Source organism: Rattus norvegicus, chromosome 4 (assembly GCF_021556685.1).
Source record: "Rattus norvegicus strain SHRSP/BbbUtx chromosome 4, alternate assembly SHRSP_T2T, whole genome shotgun sequence".
NCBI lineage: Eukaryota > Metazoa > Chordata > Mammalia > Rodentia > Muridae > Rattus > Rattus norvegicus.
The window spans coordinates 153,625,909-153,647,353 of record NC_141537.1 but is presented as its reverse complement, the minus strand read 5'-3'; the positions used below and the strand labels follow the sequence as shown (position 1 = coordinate 153,647,353).

The 21,445-nt window shown below is 42.2% G+C and overlaps 1 protein-coding gene across 2 annotated transcripts in view; it reads left to right on the top strand.

Annotated features, from left to right (window-relative positions):
• Positions 1-3,862: 3,862 nt before the first annotated feature.
• Positions 3,863-21,445, top strand: part of Bms1 (BMS1 ribosome biogenesis factor) — a 36,268-nt gene continuing 18,685 nt past the window's right edge. Inside the window, 12 exon segments of one of the 2 annotated variants that reach the window (NM_001100751.2) lie at positions 3,863-3,953; positions 6,964-7,172; positions 8,016-8,206; positions 9,203-9,282; positions 10,076-10,264; positions 10,733-10,875; positions 11,743-11,864; positions 12,149-12,342; positions 15,421-15,560; positions 17,676-18,427; positions 18,633-18,734; positions 19,727-19,884. In NM_001100751.2, coding sequence (NP_001094221.1) covers positions 6,997-7,172; positions 8,016-8,206; positions 9,203-9,282; positions 10,076-10,264; positions 10,733-10,875; positions 11,743-11,864; positions 12,149-12,342; positions 15,421-15,560; positions 17,676-18,427; positions 18,633-18,734; positions 19,727-19,884 — 2,247 coding nt within the window. In that variant the 5' untranslated portion in view covers positions 3,863-3,953; positions 6,964-6,996. 2 annotated transcript variants of the gene reach the window in all.

The window sequence follows — 21,445 nt, the reverse complement described above, 5'->3', positions numbered from 1 at the left end:
ATTAATATAGTAAAAATGGCCATTTTACCAAAAGTGATCTACAGATTCAATGCAATCCCCATCAAAATACCAATCCAATTCTTCAAAGAGTTAGACAGAACAATTTGCAGATTCATCTGGAATAACAAAAAACCCAGGATAGCTAAAACTATCCTCAACAATAAAAGGACTTCCGGGGGAATCACTATCCCTGAACTCAAGCAGTATTACAGAGCAATAGTGATAAAAACTGCATGGTATTGGTACAGAGACAGACAGATAGACCAATGGAATAGAATTGAAGACCCAGAAATGAACCCACACACCTATGGTCACTTGATTTTTGACAAAGGAGCCAAAACCATCCAATGGAAAAAAGATAGCATTTTCAGCAAATGGTGCTGGTTCAACTGGAGGTCAACATGTATAAGAATGCAGATCGATCCATACTTATCACCCTGTACAAAGCTTAAGTCCAAGTGGATCAAGGACCTCCACATCAAACCTGATACACTCAAACTAATAGAAGAAAAACTAGGGAAGCATCTGGAACACATGGGCACTGGAAAAAATTTCCTGAACAAAACACCAATGGCTTATGCTCTAAGATCAAGAATCGACAAATGGGATCTCATAAAACTGCAAAGCTTCTGTAAGGCAAAGGACACTGTAGTTAGGACAAATCGGCAACCAACAGATTGGGAAAAGATCTTTACCAATCCTACAACAGATAGAGGCCTTATATCCAAAATATACAAAGAACTCAAGAAGTTAGACTGCAGGGAGACAAATAACACTATTAAAAAATGGGGTTCAGAGCTAAACAAAGAATTCACAGCTTAGGAATGCCGAATGGCTGAGAAACACCTAAAGAAATGTTCAACATCTTTAGTCATAAGGGAAATGCAAATCAAAACAACCCTGAGATTTCACCTTACACCAGTGAGAATGGCTAAGATCAAAAGCTCAGGTGACAGCAGATGCTGGCGAGGATGCGGAGAAAGAGGAACACTCCTCCATTGTTGGTGGGATTGCAAACTGGTACAACCATTCTGGAAATCAGTCCCGAGGTTCCTCAGAAAATTGGACATTGAACTGCCTGAGGATCCAGCTATACCTCTCTTGGGCATATACCCAAAAGATGCCCCAACATATAAAAAAGACACGTGCTCCACTATGTTCATCGCAGCCTTATTTATAATAGCCAGAAGCTGGAAAGAACCCAGATACCCTTCAACAGAGGAATGGATACAGAAAATGTGGTACATCTACACAATGGAATATTACTCAGCTATCAAAAACAACGGCTTTATGAAATTCGTAGGCAAATGGTTGGAACTGGAAAATATCATCCTGAGTGAGCTAACCCAACCACAGAAAGACATACATGGTATGCACTCACTGATAAGTGGCTTTTAGCCCAAATGCTTGAATTACCCTAGATGCCTAGAACAAATGAAACTCAAGACGGATGATCAAAATGTGAATGCTTCACTCCTTCTCTAAAAGGGGAACAAGAATACCCTTGGCAGGGAAGAGAGAGGCAAAGATTAAAACAGAGACTGAAGGAACACCCATTCAGAGCCTGCCCCACATGTGGCCCATACATATACAGGCACCCAATTAGACAAGATGGATGAAGCAAAGAAGTGCAGACCGACAGGAGCCGGATGTAGATCGCTCCTGAGAGACACAGCCAGAATACAGCAAATACAGAGGCAAATGCCAGCAGCAAACCACTGAACTGAGAATAGGACCCCTGTTGAAGGAATCAGAGAAAGAACTGGAAGAGCTTGAAGGGGCTCAAGACCCCATATGTACAACAATGCCAAGCAACCAGAGCTTCCAGGGACTAAGCCACTACCTAAAGACTATACATGGACTGACCCTGGACTCTGACCTCATAGGTAGCAATGAATAGCCTAGTAAGAGCATCAGTGGAAGGGGAAGCCCTGGGTCCTGCTAAGACTGAACCCCCAGTGAACTAGACTGTTGGGGGGAGGGCGGCAATGGGGGGAGGGTTGGGAGGGGAACACCCATAAGGAAGGGGAGGGGGGAGGGGGATGTTTGCCCGGAAACCAAAGAATTATTATTAAGTATTAAATAAATTAAAAAAAAAAGAAACCTAAAAACTTTAAAGATTCTAAACGGTTTCAAAAATTACCTCTTGAATAGCTACGGGAAGAGCTGCTTTATATGTCTATGATCTTATAGATCTTCTAAAATCTAAAGTTTAAAATGCATTGCCATGCTGTCAAACATCCCTTTTAGATGTTTATTGATAACTACATTATGATCATTTTTAGTACAAATAATAAATGGTCCCAAGCATTTTATATCCCTAGTAGTTCATTGTAATGAATGGACTAAATATAGATCACTGTGAAAGTCCCGATAGAATGGTATACACAATGCAATTGATTAGACTGAATAAAGAAAAAAAGAAATTAAAGGAGAACGTGACTTTTCCTAAGGGGTTTGGGTTTTTATTATAGATATAAGGGAGAGCATAGTCAGAGGCATCTGGAAGGGTCCAGATGAAACACTGGCAGACTAACCAGGTTGTGTTTCGTGTGGGAAGAGAGGAACCAGGAACTAAGAGTCCAGAGCAAGCTAGGAGACTTAAGAGACCAAGGGGCCAGCTTAGCCGAAACGGCTAGTTTATATACGTAAGAAAAGCCCATCCCAGGGCTGCAGAGTTTAGCTAGGGGGATCTCTGCCAGCCAGGATGATCCTGTTCCAGGTTGGGACTGAGGGAGGTTTGATTTGTTCAATAGGCACTCCATTAGTCATTTGTACTCCGTTTGAAATCTTACACCCCAATCCTTTTGTTGATGGTAAAGGGCAATGTAGTCTTTTCTATAACTACTTCCTGCAGAAATTGGGGTGTTGTTCTGGAATAGGTAGAAAGGCTACTATGATAGTCGCTGGAAAGGTAGTCAAAGGACGGGGAGAGAGAAATAGGAGGGCCAACCTCACAGACTATAAATGGCCAAACCTTTGATTTTGTTTCATAATTTCCATATGAACCTTTACAGCTGTTTTGTGTTGGTGTGCTATTAAAAGGTACAAAATGGGGGAGTTTGAGGCAACCTGAACTCGTGCTCTTGGCTCATTAAGGTGAGAGCTGTGTTTTGCAAGAACATGTTATTTTGTGGAATCCTGAATCCGTATTTCCAGGCCGCAGTCACTCATATTTGGCGCAAGAAAACAAACTTATTCTCCTTGAGATGAAAACTCAGTTTGGAGTCCAGCATAGCTGTGGCAAATAACTGGGACTGGCGGGGGGTGGGGTAGGGGAAGGGGGTTGAGGACTTTTCCTCAGGCGGGACTGGACTGAGTCCTGGGAACGCGAGGCTGAACACACAGACACAAGACAGACATACACACAAAATGGCAAGCTAAGACTTGAGAAAAAGTTCTCTCTAGGAGCACCCTGCCCCTAGCTCGTCGGTCCCGTTATAAGAGGGCAGTAGAGAATTGAAAAACGTAAGGACAGCTCTGGCAGCCAAAGCCCATTGGACCGTAGCCGGTGGGGCGGCGGGATTCAGAGCTTTCAAGTTGGGACTGGGGATGACTTAGGCGCCCTTCCAGCGTTCCTCTGGTACTTAAATACGCAGGCCAGAGCACACCGCCGCGTGGACCCTCTGAAGACAGGTCGCGCTGGCTGAGAGGCCGATTCTAGAATGTCTAGGGCAGGTTCCCCGGAGGGACTCGATTGAGAGTACAGTCCAGGCGAAACCTGAAAGTGCGCCTGCGCAACTCTCAGCCAACCGAGTGCTTACTTCCGGCTTTCCACTAAAAGTCGTCCGTCTACAAGGTTTTTTCTCTCTCTCCTGCTTCTCGTTTCCCTCCGACGGGTACAAGCGAAGGACAATTTCCGTTTCCGTTGTCGTGCTTGCGTGCTTGAGCGGTTGCTGCTGTGAACCTGAGTGCTTTCGCGAGCCCCGTGGGTGCCGTCAGTCGGATTCCCGGTGAGTTCAGTCCTTTGGCTCCTGACGGGCTGCTCCCAAGCTGCGTCTGGGCTGGAAGGCAAGTTTCCCATCCGCCGGAGAGGTGCTCCGGGGAGTGCGGAGGGAGTTGGTTCGTGCAGTGCCAGATTCTGAGAAGGTGTAGCGAGGATCGGGTCACTCCAGCCCGCAGGGTCTTACCCAGCTATGCTGCGAGTCCCAGGAAAAAAATGGGAGCGCACTGGGATGGGGGAAATGCGCTTCCTCCAGTTGCTGCGAGACGAGTCGGTCCAGCACTGTTCTGATGTTTTAAACTTTCATGTTTTGTTTTCGTTTAAATTATAAAGCCACTTCAACCTGAGCTGTCTGGTATAGGTAGGCACTAGCCACATGCGACGGTTTAAGTTTAAAATTAATTAAAAACTTAAGATGTTTTCAGTTTCCCAAGGTACGCTTGAAATTCCCTGTAACCACGTGTAGTTAACAAGGCTTCTGTATTGAGAACCGCAGATAGAATATATTTCTGTCATCACAAAAATGAATACTGCCTAAAACATAATAAAAAGGATAGTGTTGGTGCTGGTAACTCTAATACTTTATGGCGTAAGAAAGAGAAGTGAATCTGAAGATGGTGGCTAAACATTTTCCATCTCTATTTGGAGAACAAATACATCAGTACTTATAAACAAGTCTATTAAATTACTGCCCCCCCCATGTTGCCCCGATTATAATATATTCCCACCATCGAGAAGGAAGCTTTATATTTGTAAAATATATTTGACAGTTTCTTAAAACACCAAAAATCCCAGAAAACCTTTGCAAACATTTGCACATTATGTACACGGTGCCTGTAAAACTCATTAGTAATTTTGGTTTACACCCAATTTTTTTTTAAGCATTTGAAATATAATGCTCTTATAGTTTGTCAATATTCTGATTTTTTATTATGTCTTTTTCTTGGGCTTTGATGTATCTTTGGGTTAATGTTGATAAGGCAAATATGAAATATTGTACTTTTGGGTGTATAACTCCTTTGGAGATGCTAATAATAAATTAAGGATAGATGACCCAGGTAAACCTTGGGAGCACCAATCTCCTTTCCTACCTGAACTCTCCTTTTCTAGGAATGAGGACTTCTACTCATGGTCAGACAAGACACATTGAGATTTGAATTAAGCTAGCAGAAAAACAAAGCACAGCCTAGAGTTTAAATTTTAGCAATAAACTGGGGATTCTTAGAATACTCATATGGCTTGAACTATCTTGGTTTACCATGGCATTAAACTGTGGATTCTGCTCTCTACATGAAAAACAGATTGTAACCCTTTGCTTATAGCCATTTGCCACATTGTCTAAACCATCTGGCTTTATGGAAGTCAAATTTACCAAACACAAAATGAACTCTTCTAAGTGTGTGTGTGTGTGTGTGTGTGTGTGTGTGTGTGTATACAATGTATACACTGAAATTTAAAATCTGCTGCTATATCAAAGCAGGTTAAATTATCTTAACATCTTTGAATGGTATCAGATTTTTCTGATCACTATACTGGTATCATTGATGGAAATTTGATAAACAATTAATTCCATTTCTATTTCCTGGAAATAAATGCTGGAAAATATATCAGGTAAAGCCGACTTCAACTTTCTTATTTCCAGAAATCACAGCCTTCGTTCCCATCACTGTAAAGATTTTACTAGGATTTACTTAACGTTACTAAGTATAACTTACATCATGAGTAATTCCCAGGGGACAGAAGACAAAGGAAAACTAAAAATATCCATAATGAACATATTTTGTTAACTGTCTCTAAAATTACTCTCTACAAATCATGCATGAACCTTAGATTTCAAATGCTACCCACAAAAGTTTTTAATTCCCAGTCCTATAAAAAGGACAGTCACTATTCTGTTTTCAAGGCACTGACAAGAAGAATGTACTCTCTGTCTTAGTTAGGGTTTTACTGCTATGAACAGACACCATGGCCAAGGCAACTCTTATAAGGACAGCATTTGATTGGCTGTCTTACAGGTTCAGAGGTTCAATTCATTATCATCAAGGTGGGAGCATGGCAGCATCTAGGTAGGCATGGTGTAGGGAGAAACTGAGCATGCTACATCTTGTTCCTAAGGCAAACAAAAGAAGACTGGCTTCCAGGGAGCTAGGATGAGTATCTTAAAGCGCGTGCCCACACTAACACACTTCTCTAACAAAGCCACTCCTATTTCAACAAATCTACTGCATGTGCCAAGCATATTAAACAATCATACTACTGTGTTTTAAACTCACTTTTTTTTTCTGATTGAAAGTTGTTCTTTAATCTCTGCAGTCAGTTACAATGCAGTGAGGCATGTGTAAACTTCCAACACCCCGAAAATAAATTGCACATTTAAACTGACTCAGCCGAACAGCTTATTCCCTTAAATTTTTAAAATTTAATTAAAGCTATTGAACTCACTTCTAATCCTTGTATCTCGGCAGTGTAGGTATCGTTTGCTCTTTTTGTGTCTAAAAGCACGCTGAAACCTTTGACGTTGGCAGATATGCTTCCGAGTCTATGACTGTAACATACACACTTCCGTGCACACATAGGAATATGTTTCAATGATGTGACAAAATACATAAGTTTAAGAGTGCCTATAAAATTGCACACATACTTAAGGTACCAAAATATTTTTTTAATTAAGAATATTCTCAAGGCTTTAGTGTTTGCTGGTAACTCACAGTGACTTGCATAAGCCATAGGATCTAAAGGAACCCTTTTTATTCTTTTCTACTGTTTACTTTTAAAATTCTAGTCAGGTGAAAACAACTGCAGATATTGCCTTAGAAGTAAAGAACAGGTGGTTTTCACTACTAAAAGTTGCTGCATATGTAATATTTTATGTTTAGGAAATGGGCTTTCCAAAAGTGATAGTGACCAAAACAAAAATCAGTATTTGTGTTTCATTAATCAAGATATAAAATGTAATTAAAGGAACATATTTTACATGAGAAAAATATATTCCCACCATTGTGCCACCCTGTTCCATGTAGGTGAGACTTATTTGTAGTTGATAAATAGCCACCATGGAGGCCACGGATCACAAGAAACACAGGAAGAAGCACAGTGGGCCTAAAGCTGAGAAGAAAAAGAAAAGGCACCTGCAGGATCTACAGCTTGGAGATGAGGAGGATGCCCGGAAGAGAAACCCCAAAGCTTTTGCCGTGCAGTCTGCTGTGCGCATGGCGCGGTCCTTTCACAGGTATGTTTTACCTGGGGTTAGTGGGTCTTTCATTAAGTACTAGGAGCCTCTGTCAGATGACATTTCCCTTGTGAGTCTAATTCAGGTCTGAAGGACGTAGGTGCCATCGTAGGCAAGCCATATGACTTTTCCTAACATGTCAGAACTCTGCCAAAGAAGCACTTTCTCTCTAACGTCTGCCCTGTGCCTTTTTTCTTTTTTCTTCTGTTTCCTTCCTTCCTTCCTTCCTTCCTTCCTTCCTTCCTTCCCTTCTTTCTTGTCCAAGAGGAAAAAGAATTTATAAAATTTAGATCACAGAAAAATCTCCTAAACTTTAAATATCTCCATGACAATAAAAGTGGTGGTGGTTCCCCGCCCCGCCCCCCCATCTTTCATTTAATGTAAAATACTAAAGTAGCTGTATTAGGGAGATACTGATATACAACCAGCCGTTTCCTTTAAACATTCCCTAACTGAATTCTTTCAACGGCATGAAGAAGTTAGGAATTATTCTCATGTGAATAAGGAAACAGACTCAGGGCACAAGTTCAACAGCCAGTTGATAGAACATTTACTTTCCCAGACCTCAACTTGTGTTATAACATTGTCACTAGGTTGCCTCTTAAACATTAAAGCCAAATCAGTCTCATTTATGATGTGTTTGATTATTAACTATTTTTTAGTTGTCTATTTTATCTTTACTGAAGAATAAGTTTTGGGTGAGGAGGGGGTAGAATTTGACCTGTTAAATTAAAGTTAATTGTATCCCTGTATTGTCTGTTCTGTATACCATCTGTACTTAAAATGATCTTTTGTGTTTTGGAAGTAAACTGACTGTTTTGTTTTATTTTTGTAAACAAACAGGACTCAGGACCTAAAGACGAAAAGGCATCATATTCCAGTGGTTGACCGAACTCCACTGGAGCCCCCACCAATAGTGGTAGTGGTGATGGGCCCTCCAAAAGTTGGAAAGAGTACCTTGATACGGTGCCTGATTCGGAATTTTACCAGACAGAAGTTGAGTGAGATCAGAGGCCCTGTGACAATTGTGTCAGGTAGGGAGTGCTGCCATAGAGTGGTGTGACAAATATTGTTGCCTGAGGGATTACTGTTTGCCCAAACAGAAATTATAACACTGATATTATTACATCCGATTACCATATGTTTGCTTTCACTGAATGGCCTGTAACTTCAAAGGTAACTTCTTACACATACCAGTGTTGATGTGCACTTCCTCAGTCTGACCACTTGGTCAGCTTTGCCAAGTGTGCTTCTTGGAAGGCTTAGGACTGGGTCCAGTAATTGTGAGCATGTTCAGTTAACAATAAGTGAATTCCCATATACCGCACACATCTGCTTTCCTTCTCAAAGCTACTCTTAGGAGAATTTGTGTGCTTTTCTTTGTTTTTGTATTTGAGCCAGGGTCTCTCTATGTAGGTCTGGTTCTCCTGGAACTTGGTATATAGACCAGGCTGAACTTGAACTTACAGAGAGTCTTTGGCTCCAGAGTTCTGGGATTAGAATTAGTGTTCTTCAGTGAGAAAATGAATTCTCCAAATGGTAATGATAGAAACTGAAGGGCCTTGTTAAAGAAGTGATGGCATAGGACATTTCTTTGGGATGTCCTTGATGACACTGTCTTTACAGTTATAGTACAGGAGTTTTCGACTGTTCCAGGAACATACCGTTATGTTAGGTTTGATGATGTTTTTAGCATTGAGAGTATAGGAAACTGATGCAGACAAAGAGAGTGGCCTGTAGCTCAGCAGGATCATGGTCATTGATTATAAACTCTGTCTAGAATTGTACTGTTTTAATATCTTTATCTGGGTGCAATTGGTGTATTTTAAAATTAAGGAGAAACCTATGCAAGGTAACCAGGATGGAATTGATACAGTTTGACAGTTGCGGCCATAAAAATGTTACATTTCTTTTAAAGGTATATGGTGTTTTTTACTGGATACAGGTAAAAACCATGAGTATTATAGAGTTAATGGATAGAGCATTTTCAAGATTTTAAAAAGTAAAAGTTTCATCCCTGTCCTTAACAGGTAAAAAGCGCAGACTTACCATTATTGAGTGTGGGTGTGACATCAACGTAATGATTGACCTAGCTAAAGTAGCAGATCTGGTAAGTCAGTAAGGGTGGCCGGGGTCCCAGTGGAGAGTGTGCAATGCGATGGGTTATTTATCCATTTGCAGGGACAGACTTGTGATTATTAAGGCAAGAAAGATAGAGTAGAAGTGGTTGAAATTATGGTAACCATTGATATTATCAAAGAAATGGAATTTGCCTGATGGACGCAGTCTAAAACCTGAAGAAAAGCAAAGGATGAGGAAATACAGGACAAGATTAGTATATATGTGTGCATACACTCACACACACACACACACACATACACACACACACACGTTTGAGATGTACTTATTTTATGTATATGGTTTGCTAGCATGTGAGTCTGCACCGTGTGCATGTGTGGTACCTGCAGAGGTGAGAAGAGGGTATTGTGCTCATTCAACTGGAGTTATAGATGTTTGTAAGCTGCCATCTAGGTGCTGGGAATTGAACCTGGGTCTTCTGCAAGAACAAATGTTCTGACTGTTGAGCCATTTCTCTGGCCATATTAACCTACACTGATATATACCTAACCTATATATATTTAAATTTGGGAGTTATTTAAGTGTTACTCTTAGGACAATGAAGAATGAGCTTGCTAAGCCTTGTGTTTTTAAAATGACTAAAATACTTAAAATTTTGTGATTTTGAAAACATGAATATTAATGGAGATGCCTTTGTGACATTCTTTTGAATATTTAAGAAAACAAGTGAGTGGCATGATGTGACCATTGGCCATAATTTGCTGACTCTTGGTCTGGGTGGAGTATTTTGATCACTTCTGTGAGAAATTGTGTTCTGTTTTTAGGTGCTAATGCTTATAGATGCCAGCTTTGGCTTTGAAATGGAGACATTTGAGTTTCTAAACATTTGTCAAGTACATGGCTTTCCTAAAATTATGGGAGTTCTCACCCACTTGGACTCCTTCAAGCACAACAAGCAACTTAAGAAGACAAAGAAGCGCTTAAAGCATAGATTCTGGACAGAAGTCTACCCGGTAGGAAGGGAATTATTGCTGGTCCTCTCACTTGAAAGTAGCGAGAATGAAGAGCTCTTCATGAACTCTCGAGAGTTTTCCTGTGTGTGTGTTTCTAGCCCGTGTCCCGTTTCCTCTGCATGGGCTTTGTATCTTGTTTGCTTCTGTGCACATACAATGTATGCTATTGATCGTGGTTTGATGCAGTGCTTCGGAAGTTAAAGACCAGGACCTATCATTTCTCCTTTTCGTACTGCCATGGCCTGTTGGTCACAAAATCCTTTCTCTGCCCAGGGACCTCAATGCCTTTTCCATGTATGCCAGTGTTTAACTGAGAGACGTTTGTTTGCTTTGTGAGGCTCTCACGTGACAAGTCCTGAGGAAGGCAGCCAGCTTTGGAAACACAGACAGCTTCTAATGACCTTGCTTCTTATGGTATTGACATAGGTTTAATCGACATTCATCCTTACTTTTTTTTTTTACGTTTAGGGTGCCAAGCTGTTCTACCTTTCTGGAATGGTTCATGGAGAGTATCAGAACCAAGAGATTCACAACCTGGGCAGATTTATCACAGTTATGAAGTTTCGGCCTCTCACATGGCAAACTTCTCATCCTTACATCCTGGCAGACAGGTAAATGACAAGTGTGAATTTCTTTTCTTCCCAGTCTCTGTGTTCCTTTTTACCGTTCTTAAGGTTTAGGAGTGGAGTGAATGATTATGATTTACAGAGTTCACGGTACAGCTCAGTGCATAGAGGACTTGCACAAGCCCCTGGCTAAGTTCTAGCATTGTTCTTTTGTTTTGTTTTTCCTTTTCTTTATTGTTTCATTTGTTTTTTTCCAGACAGGGTTTCTCTGTGTAGCCCTGGCTGTCCTGGAACTCGCTCTATAACCAGGCTGACCTTGAACTCAGGGATCCACCTACCTCTGCTTCCTGAGTGCTGGGCTTTAAGGCATTGTCACTACTACTTGGCTTTTTTTTCTTCTCTTTTTAACAAAACAGCACAATAGCTTCCATGTTGGGGCATTGATGATGGTGTCCTTGTGCCTAGGTCCAGTCACTCAGCACCCATCTTATTTGTTTTTTTCTTCATGCCTTCTCACTGTGGAGTGCCCTTCCTTAGAGGAATCCAAGCTAACCCAAGGCCTCATCCAGCAGACTAATCTTGACTCTTCCCTAAAGAGTTTTTCTAAGCACATTCTCTGCTTTTCTGTGACCCAGTGAGGGCATCATCTCCCTTAGAAGTGCCCTGTGGCTTGCATCACGTGGACCCAGGTGAAGCAGTTGTGCTTTTGATGCTTGTTTTCTGGTGTGGACCATGCGTCCTTGTTCCTGTGTTTTCTAGTTTTCTGAATGATGCGCTTAAGGAGCAAGACTTGGTTTTGTGGCTTGAGATTAAATTCTGGGCCTCATGTGCTGGCCAGTGTTGAACCACCGAGCTGTGCTCTCAGTCTGTGGACGTTTCTTCCTGCCGTGCGATCGTGTTTTATTTTTCCAGGATGGAAGATTTGACAAACCCTGAGGATATCCGCACAAACATCAAGTGTGACCGGAAGGTGTCTCTTTATGGTTATTTACGAGGAGCCTACCTGAAGACTAACAGCCAGATCCACATGCCAGGTACTGTGTACTGTGCAGCACTCGGTGTCTGTCACCCTCGTGGAACACTGAGCCATTACCAAACATGACAGGGCCTTATTCTGGAGTTTTTACACCCTGGGCATCATCTGCCAACAGTGTTGAGTGAATGCCGTATTATCTAGCTAGCAAGGCCACCACTTAGTGGTGCCTTTTCTGTGCCCTAGCTCAAGCCTTCAAGTGCAGGCATTTTTTCCCCAATAATTGACACTGTTTTTTGAATGCTTGACTCCTTGTCAAGTTGCTGCCTGGGTTCTGTCTTCCAGGTGTAGGAGATTTTGTCGCCAGCGATGTCAGTTTTCTCCCAGACCCCTGTGCCCTTCCGGAACAGCAAAAGAAGCGCTGTTTGAATGAGAAGGAAAAGCTGGTTTATGCACCTCTCTCTGGGGTTGGGGGTGTGCTCTATGACAAAGATGCTGTCTATGTTGACCTGGGTGGCAGCCATGGCTTCCAGACAGTGGTAAGAAGTGTAACCTTCTGAATTAGTCTCTACACATCTTTTCTTATCAAATATCATGTTCATATTCTCCTTACTGAAGCTTTTTTCTTTTAATCCAAGTTTGTGATGAAACAGCTGATTATAAAGGTGGTTTCTTTCCATTGTACCAGGAGAAATAAAAATACCGCCTTTCACACTCTTCAGATGGGAAGTTCACAGTTGTTGGCACCACTGCCAGCACAGTGCCTGTCAGTGCTCGTCTCCTAGGAGACCGCAGTGCCCGCTAGGTCTACCATGCTCCTTTAGTCAGTCAGTCTGTCTGTCTCTGTCTCTGTCTCTGTCTCTCTCTGTCTCTTTCTTTCTTTGAGACATGTTCTCTCTATATAGCCCTGGCTGGTGTGTCTTTGTCTGTGTCTGTGTGTGTGCCTGTGTGAGTGTGTGTGAGTGTGAGTATGTGAGAGTGTGTGTGAGTATGTGTGCCTGTGTGTGTGTGTGTGTGTGTGTGTGTGTGTGTGTGTGTAAGTGATTGGTGGTATTTTTATTCTTAATTTACGACTTACAAAAATCAAAATTAATTAAATCACATTTCCTCTTCCCCTTTCCTCAAACCCTTTCCATTTCCCCTTACCTAAATATGTGGCCTCTTTTTCTTTGATTATTATTGTTGCTTATAAATATATTCTCATGTGTAAATATATACATGTAAATATAACTGAGTCCATTTGATTGTGTTTGTATTTGAGTTTAGGGCTGACCACTTTGTATGGGATAATTAGGGGACTCATCCCTAGGTAAGACTTAACTCTTTCTCCCTCAGCAGTCATTAGTTGCCTGTAGTTCTTTGTGTACTGGTGGGATGTGCACTCCCCTCCCCCGAACCCCACTTTTGTGTGTCTACTGGTGGTGTCATTGCTCAGGTCTTGATTAGGCAGCCATATTGTTGAGGTTTCAGGGCTGTAGCTTCCCTGTCATTCCTAGGAAACAGAACCTTACCCACAGAACTCCTGGTACTCAGGCTCTTAAAGTCTTTTTGCACCCTCTTCTTTGAGTTGTATTGTAAATATATCTGTTGGGACTGGACTCCCTCCCCACCATCTGTTGATCTATTGAACTGGCATTGTGGGTGGTTATAGCTTTCTATAATGGTCTCCCTTTGGTATAAAGAGAGGCTCCTTTGATGAGGTGTGATAGCTACCCTTATATGTGGGGATAAGGATATGTTTTAGAATGCAGTTGATAGTCTTGCTGGTCTAGTGAAGTGGTAGTGCTAAGGCCTCTAAGATCCATGACTCTTAGCCCCCAGTTAGTTAGCTTGCCAGTACCAAGCATGGCTTCCCTCCAGTTGGTCAGGCCTTAAGTCCAGTTAGGCAGCTGTTGGTTATTGCCCAGATATGAGTGCTCACTGCTTCCTTCCTTTGTTTGCCTAGTGTTGTCTGGTGCTATGAAATCCAGATCTCAGGAACAAACTTTCAGGTTGGATCCAGTTTGAATCCTCCGAATTCTGTGTCCTAAGTATGCAGTATCTTTGGCAATAGGGACCTGCTACCTCTGAGAAGCAACCAAGGGCAACAGCAATGGCCTGTATTGTTGTGGGAGTCACTCGGACTCCCCTGACCAACCAACCACTCATGTGGAAATTTTTCATCCTGGGTATTGGGGTTTTGTTAGATATTCTGTGACTTTTGTGAAGAATAGGGTCAGATTAAGTGGCATACTTCATCTAAGATCTTTAATCGTGTATGTGTGTTTAAGATATCTATACATGTACTTTTATGTATTATGAATAATTTTAGGTAGATTTAAAATAGTGATTTCTTGAGGCTTTATTAAACATCCTTTGTTATTTATCCTCCTTTTTCTGTTGAACTTCCCTAGGTAGGAGCCAGGTGTGTGTAAGAAGTTTGAGATACTCTTCTTGTTTTGCAGTACTTATTTGATATTTTTATGTATGCGTAGATTATATAAACTGTGATCTGTCACCCCAGTTACCTTCTCTTCCTTACTCCTAGTGGACACGTATGTGCACATGATGGGTTTGCTGCTCTCACATTTGCTTCCCTCCCTCATAGCCACTCTCCTTCCTGGCCATTTTTTATAGTGATCCACTGAGTTTAATTGGGGTTATTTGCATGAGAGTAGGTTTGGAGTTATTTGTGACCTAGACTACAGAAGTTAAGAGCACTACCAGAGGATCTGGGACCTTCCCAGCACCCACGTTGTGACTTACAGCACTCCAGTCCAGGGAGATTGGCGCTCTCTTCTGTTCTGCAGGCCTGAAAGTATGAAAGTGGTACACGGTGAGAATGTGCAGGCAAAACACCCTTACTTGTTAAAACAAACCAAAGATTCCCCCCTCAGTAGCCATTACCTGCCATTTGCTCCTCCAGGAGGGATGGAGCCTCAAGAACCTTGCCACATCCTTAGTGAGAATGTCGACAGCTCCACCTTGTGTAGAAGAGCACAGCTGTGTAGGAACCACGTGCAGAAGAGGGGTACACTGCATCACTCCTGTCCTCCGGTTCTTTCTACCCTGTATCCCACAGTGTTCCCAGAGTCTTGGGAGACATAGGGACTTTAGGTTTTTGTTAGTTTTTTGAAATGTAATCTTACTGAGTTAAAGTAGTTTTTGCCTACAGTGTTGAGACCTGGTGTTTTCCCAGCTACGTGCTTAGGTTGGATTGATGTATTGCATGAGCTTGAGAAGCATTTGCATTGTTGGGGTCAACTTTAGGCTTTGTCATGAGAATTTTCTTTCCTCTTTCTTAAGACAGTGAGAAAGGTTTTTAGACCTATAAGATAATTTTTTTAAATTTACTTTTTATGTCTGTGTGTCTGTTTGTATGTATGTATGGATGCGTGTGCGTGTGTTCAGGTGGCCACAAAGGCAGAGATGTCAGGTCCAGATGGTGCTGGGGTTCCTGCTGGCTGTGAACTTCTGGTGTGGGTGCTGTGCTGGAAACTGAATTCTCAGGCCTTCTGCCTGAGCAGTATGCAGTTGTAACTGCTGAGCTGTCGTTAGCCTGTGGTGAGAATGATGAAACCAGTATGTTTCCAGTGTCCTTGCTGTCCTCACATGCACATTTTTCCTGGCTTTGACAGGAGGAAGCAGGCCCTACACATGAACTGGTCCAGAGCCTCATCTCCACCCATGCCAGTATCGATGCTAAGATGGCTTCAAGCAGAGTGACACTTTTCTCTGACTCCAGACCTCTGGGGTCAGAAGACGTCGACAGTCAAGGGTAAGTCCACCATTTTGCCAAGCTTGTTTGTTTGTTTGTTTGTTTGTTTTAACCCTGTGTGCGCGCCTGCACATTAACGCAGATGGTTAAGGTTGGTTCTCTATCTACCATGTCGGTTCCAGGACTCAAACTCAGAAAGTCAGGCTTGGCAGCAAGTGCTTTTACCCGGTGACATATGGTACCGGCTCTTTTCCTACCTAATCTTTAATTTTAAAAAGTTAAAGTAAAAATTATATTACCTACCGTTCTACTGTTACAGATTTTATTTTGATGGGATTTGACAGAACTTTTGGTTTATTGTGAATATTCATGTGTTTCTTGACAGTTTTTTATTTATATAACATTATATAATAATACTTTTAGTAAAAGACAAGACTTGTTTTTAACAGAAGTATAAAGAGTAATGTTCAAATCCTATTCAAACTTTTCTATTGATTGCTTTTAATTTTCTAGGAGACCACTTAGATATCTTTCAGTGACTGAGATTCTAGAGTAGTGTCTAGATGTTTATTCAGGGTCTGTCCAAAGGCACGTGCCTTGTCTCTGAAAGTGTTTCATACTTATTTTTTATTACCGTGGCCGGTGTCTACTGACACAGCTCATCTTTCAGCCTGGACTGGGAGCGTGTAGACTTGGGTACCATTACACTCAGTGGGTGCTTGCTGAACATTGACTTCTGTTCTAACTCATGCCTCATAACCAATCTGAAAATGATAAACTGTGTACAGGATAGCTTAGTATAATACGCATTATTGCTTAGCATGGTAATATGAAAGATTAAAGAGCACATTTAAGGGTCACTATTCCCAGGGCTTGAGAGACGGCTCACTGGTTAAGAGCACTTCCTACTTCTGCAGAGGACTTGGGTTCAGTGCTCACTGCCCGGCTGTTGCCTCACAAATGCCTATAACTCCAGTTCCAGGGTCTCGTGACCTCCAGCAGCCTTGGCCACGTACATGCTCACGATATACATAAACTCTGTAGGCACACACAAACATATACATAACAAATAACCTAAAATTTAAATATTGTGAGCATTTTCTTTGTCTATGCATTTTTTATGTAGTTATTGTTTTGTTGTGCTTCTGACTAGGGACTGTCTTGTGGTATACTTTAGATTTTTATAATTGATGGCTTCACTGTTTTATATGTAAGACTACATTGGATAGCTTTGTTTTGTTTTAATTTTATCTCATAGCTTTAGCATCTCAATGATTCTGTACCAGTTACCTGAACCCAGGTCTTCGGTAAGATCACTGAGTGCTCCGGACTACTGAGGCATCTCCTCAGCCCGTACCTTACTCTACAAACTCAGCAACACACAGAGGTCGAATCAGCGACCCACAGAGTTGCTCTGAACTCTGGTCAGCTACTTTCTCTAACAAAGGCCTTTTCTCCCTGCTTGATTTTCTCCCTGCACGACTGACTGGACTTTGGTTTTGTTTTATGTTTTACCTTCCCATTGCTTCCATTTTTCTCTGATGCCTACGTTGTCCCAGGTTTGACCCTCAGTGATGAGTCTCCTGTGTCTTCTAGGCACATCCTAGTCTGTGCAAATGAGCATAGTATTTTCTGACACAACAGGGTGACCCAAGCTTACATTGTCCTTTAGACCTGGAATCAGTTTTGAAGATGTACTAAATACTAACTTCCCTTTTGAATACTTTTCCTAAAATAGAAATTGTTTTATTTCTTAAAGAATCTCCATGTTCTCTCTATTAACTGCTTTGCAAGTGTGTCATTAGGGAGCTATGAGTTTGCTTATTAATTATTTAAGTACTTGTCATCAATTTTCTGTGCCGTCGTTTTGGAACTCTGATGGTTCTGTTTTCTTTAGTAAATGCTGAGGAATGAACACAGGACTCTGCGCAGACCAGGCCAGAGTTCTGCCAGCAAACTCTGACTCTAATCCTTTTTTTCTTTAAATTTCTATTCGGGGACAGGGTCTCACTAGGTTACTGTGTCTTAAGTCACATCAAGTCTTAACTTATCCTGAGCCCAGGCAGGACTAGAACCTTGAACCCTCCTGTCTTAGCCTCCCAGTTCTTTGCATAGTGCACTGACCTTAGCTACGTACTTCTCAGTTTGAATTGGTTTTTATTTATTGAAATGTAGGCTGTGGATGCCAAAGGAGGAAAAGCAGGTGGACGTGGAAACGGGCCGAGTGCGTCGGAAAGCCGTTTTTGGAGACACGGAAGAAGAGTCTGGAGATGACGATAGTGAAGGAGATGAAGATGAAATGTCGGACGATGACGGGATGGAAAATGGCTCTAGTGATGATGAGGTGGAAGAGGAAGAAGGTGCTAAAAGCAGCAGCTGTAAATACACAACTGTTAGGGGACACAAACGACCAAAACTTGAGGAGCAGGAAGAAGACAGTGAGGCAGATTTGCCGGCGTTCGCTGATAGCGATGATGATCTTGAGAGAAGCTCTGGGGGAGAGGAGGAGGCAGAGGAAGCAGATGAAAGCAGTGCTGACGGTGCCTCCACAGGAGAGAGGGACACTGGGGAAGCCAGCTCTGTTGGAGGAGCTCGTGGGGCAAGACCGCCAGCAGCTCACCAGTGGGGGCCCCATCCGGATGGACAGAAGCCTTCCCCAGTGAGAAAAGCAGCCCTCACCACTTCTGATTCTGGTCACTGTACAGCCGAAGAGGTATTTCCATCTGAAGATGAGTCTGAGGAATCTGAACTCAGTTCAGAGGAAGAAGACTCAGAACACAAAGAGGTTGGGGGAACAAATCCTCAGCAGCACAGAGGACAGAAACCCGAGTCAGAGAACGTGGGTGATGAGACCAGCGACATTGAAAATTTACTCAAAGAGGAAGAAGATCACAAGGAGGAAAATAGCAGCTCTGTAGAAACGTCAGGTAATTCCTCCAGAGGGCCAGGTGTCCTTGGACTGAGTATACATTTGGGACTCAGACGATTGTTATTAACAGGACTTTTACATTTTTGCATCTGCTCTTTGGGTTTGGTGACTACTGAACTGTCATGAGCATGTTTGAGATTGGGTGAGCTCTGGGGTTTGAGGCGGGGGCAGTGAGCATTTGTAACCAGGTGTTGGTTCTTCAGGTGCCCTCAAGTGGAAGGAAGACCTCTCCAGGAAAGCAGCGGAAGCGTTTCTGAGGCAGCAGCAAGCAGCTCCGAATCTTCGAAAGCTGATTTATGGGACAGGTAAAGGACTGGTTTAGAGCTCAAAAGGGTTTAGGTACTTAGAGTATTTTCTGAAAAGGAAGAGAGGACATTGACATGAAGATTGGGAGTAGATTTTGACCTCCGTTATTTTTGGCTCTCAGCTTTTATGTATTTACCAGACATTTTTACAACATATTTTAAACTTTTTATTTACTCGCAGTATGCATGCATGCGTGTACATTTATGATGTGGGAGAGCACTGGCGCCAAGTGTATGCATGGAGGCTAGGGGACCAATGTGTGGAGCTGGTTCTCCACCTTTTTATGGGTTTTCAGGCTCCAGCTCAGGTCCCCAGGTCCCCAGGCTCGTGAGCTAAGCGCCCTTACCTGCTGAGCCTTTGTTGGCCTCAGGTGTTGATAATCATGTCACAAGGACCGTGCATTGCTGTTGTATATATTGCAGCTTTAATGAGACTGACAATCATTATGTCAGTTTATAAAGTCCTTCATGAGTTCTGTTTGTCTGTTAAATAATTTAGTGTTAGAACGATGAAAGGTGTCCCCCTTGTGAGAACAAGAGCCCTGTGTTCTTATTTTTATAATTTATTAAGCTTATTTATAAGTTCTTTTTGAAAAAAAATGCAGAAATAAGTTGCCCTTTGATAAGAAAATTGGAGAGTGATCTGTACTGATTTTCATTTAGATTTTGCTTCTAGACATTTAGTGATGGGAAGTTCTACGGGAGCTCTGCATAGGTCTTCTGTAAGAGCTTGAGAGCTTCCCCTCCCCAGCTCCAGTACTTTTACTCCTCCGTGGTCTCTGCTGCTGCTTTGCCAGAGGATAAGTCTCCCAGACACCTTAGGGGGTAGATTTTTGACCTTTTGGCTTTTAGTGGGTGAGTGGCTCAGGGATACTACATGTCTGTAATGAACAGAGACCCACCATCCCTTTAATTCTAAAGAAGTGTGGTTTAACTAGTTCAGGGCAAGGAGCCCTCTAGGACTGAAGTTTTTATTCTCATCTTCTCTTTAGTGACAGAGGATAATGAAGATGAGGATGGCGATGCCTCAGAAGAGCTCGGAGGGCTGTTCCGTGTCAGCCAGCCAGATAAAGGGTGTAAGCACAAGGCTGACTCTCTCGACTGCTCCAGATTTCATGTGGAGGCACCTCATGATTGGGATTTAGAGGAGGTAACGCTGAATGGCCTGTTGACTTTGGGAAGGATTGGCTGGAGGTGTCCCAGTGGCAGAGGGCTTACCTAGCATCTGCACGCCCTAAACTCAGTCTCTAGCGTCCCCTTACCTCCCTCACATACACACTCAAATGCAATGAAGCTAAAGAACTGTTTTAGAAGAGCATTGTCTGGCTTCAGCATTGCATATTCGTCACTGTTTCTAGTTTCTGTAGTAGATAGTTTCCCTGTATCAGAGTGCTTACTGCACATAAGCAGTGACTGGTTCTGAAGCTAACCGGACTCTGAACTTGTGTTGTAGTGGAGAGGAAGGAATGCTCAGCTACTGGTGTGAGAGCATTGCTGCCTTTAGGTTTTTTAAGTTCAGGGTTCCTTTGGCTCTCTGGGATCTTTTTTGGTTCCATAGGAATCTTAAGACTTTATTTCTACTTCTGTGAAGAAGAGTGTAGTGGTTATTTTCATTGGGATTGCATTGAATTTGTAAGTAACTTTTGGTCATATGGTCATTTTCATAATATTAACTCTAGCAATTCATGAACACATGACGTCTTTTCACTTTCTAGCCTGTTTCTTCAAAGATTTGAAGTTTTCATTATAGAGGTCTTTTGCCTCCTTGGTTAGATTTATTCCAAGATATTTTGTTGACTCTGCTGCTGTGGTTAATGGAGCGCAACCCTGTCTTTGTCAGTAGGTATGTTTTTGGTTGTGTAGGAAAAACTACTGATTTTTTGTTAAGTTGATTCTTTACTCTGCCATTTTGCTGAAATTGTTGATTGTTTTAGAAGCTTTCTGGTGGGATTTTTGGGCTCTCATGTACAATAAATATATTGTTTGCAAATAAGAATCATTTGACTTCCTTTCCTATTTGTTAATTTCCAGCTCTTCCCTTACTGCTCCGGCTAGCTTCAGGTGCTATATTGAAAAGGGGGTAGTGCGTAGCTCTGTCCTCATTTCTGACTCTAATGGGATTGCTTCCAGGTTTTCTCTGTTTAGGATAGTGTTGGCTTTGGGTTTGTCTCATATAGCAGAGTTTGCTGCATGTGATCTTTTCCTGATATTGATCCTTGATTAAAATGAAGGGCTCTTCTTTATCTCTTCTGATTAGTTTGAGTTTGAAGTCTGTTTTCTCAGATAATGTGATGGCAATACCTGCTTGCTTCTTGGTCCATCTAGATACTTGGGACACTTCTTTCCCTCCTTCACTTCAGGGTGGTGACGGTCCTGAAAGCTGAGATGGGTTTCCTGTAGATAACCGGTGGATGGGTTTTGCTTCTTAGTCCCTTCGGCCGGCCTGTGTCCTTTGGAGGTTCCGGCTGTGGATAGAGCAGTTATGGAAGGGAGTATGGAGCCGGCATCAGTGTGCTGCTTTTCTGTTACTCTGTGTTCTTAGCCCTACTTTGTATCTCATTAAATTTGAGCTTTGTTTTCTTCCTAGAGTCTCTTGGCTGCTTATTTCCTTCGTCAGTTTAAAGTATTTCTTCTGTTTCTGTTTAAGCTTTTCTTTCTCTCTCTCTCTCTCTCTCTCTCTCTCTCTTTTTTTTTTTTCTTCTGTCTTTGGA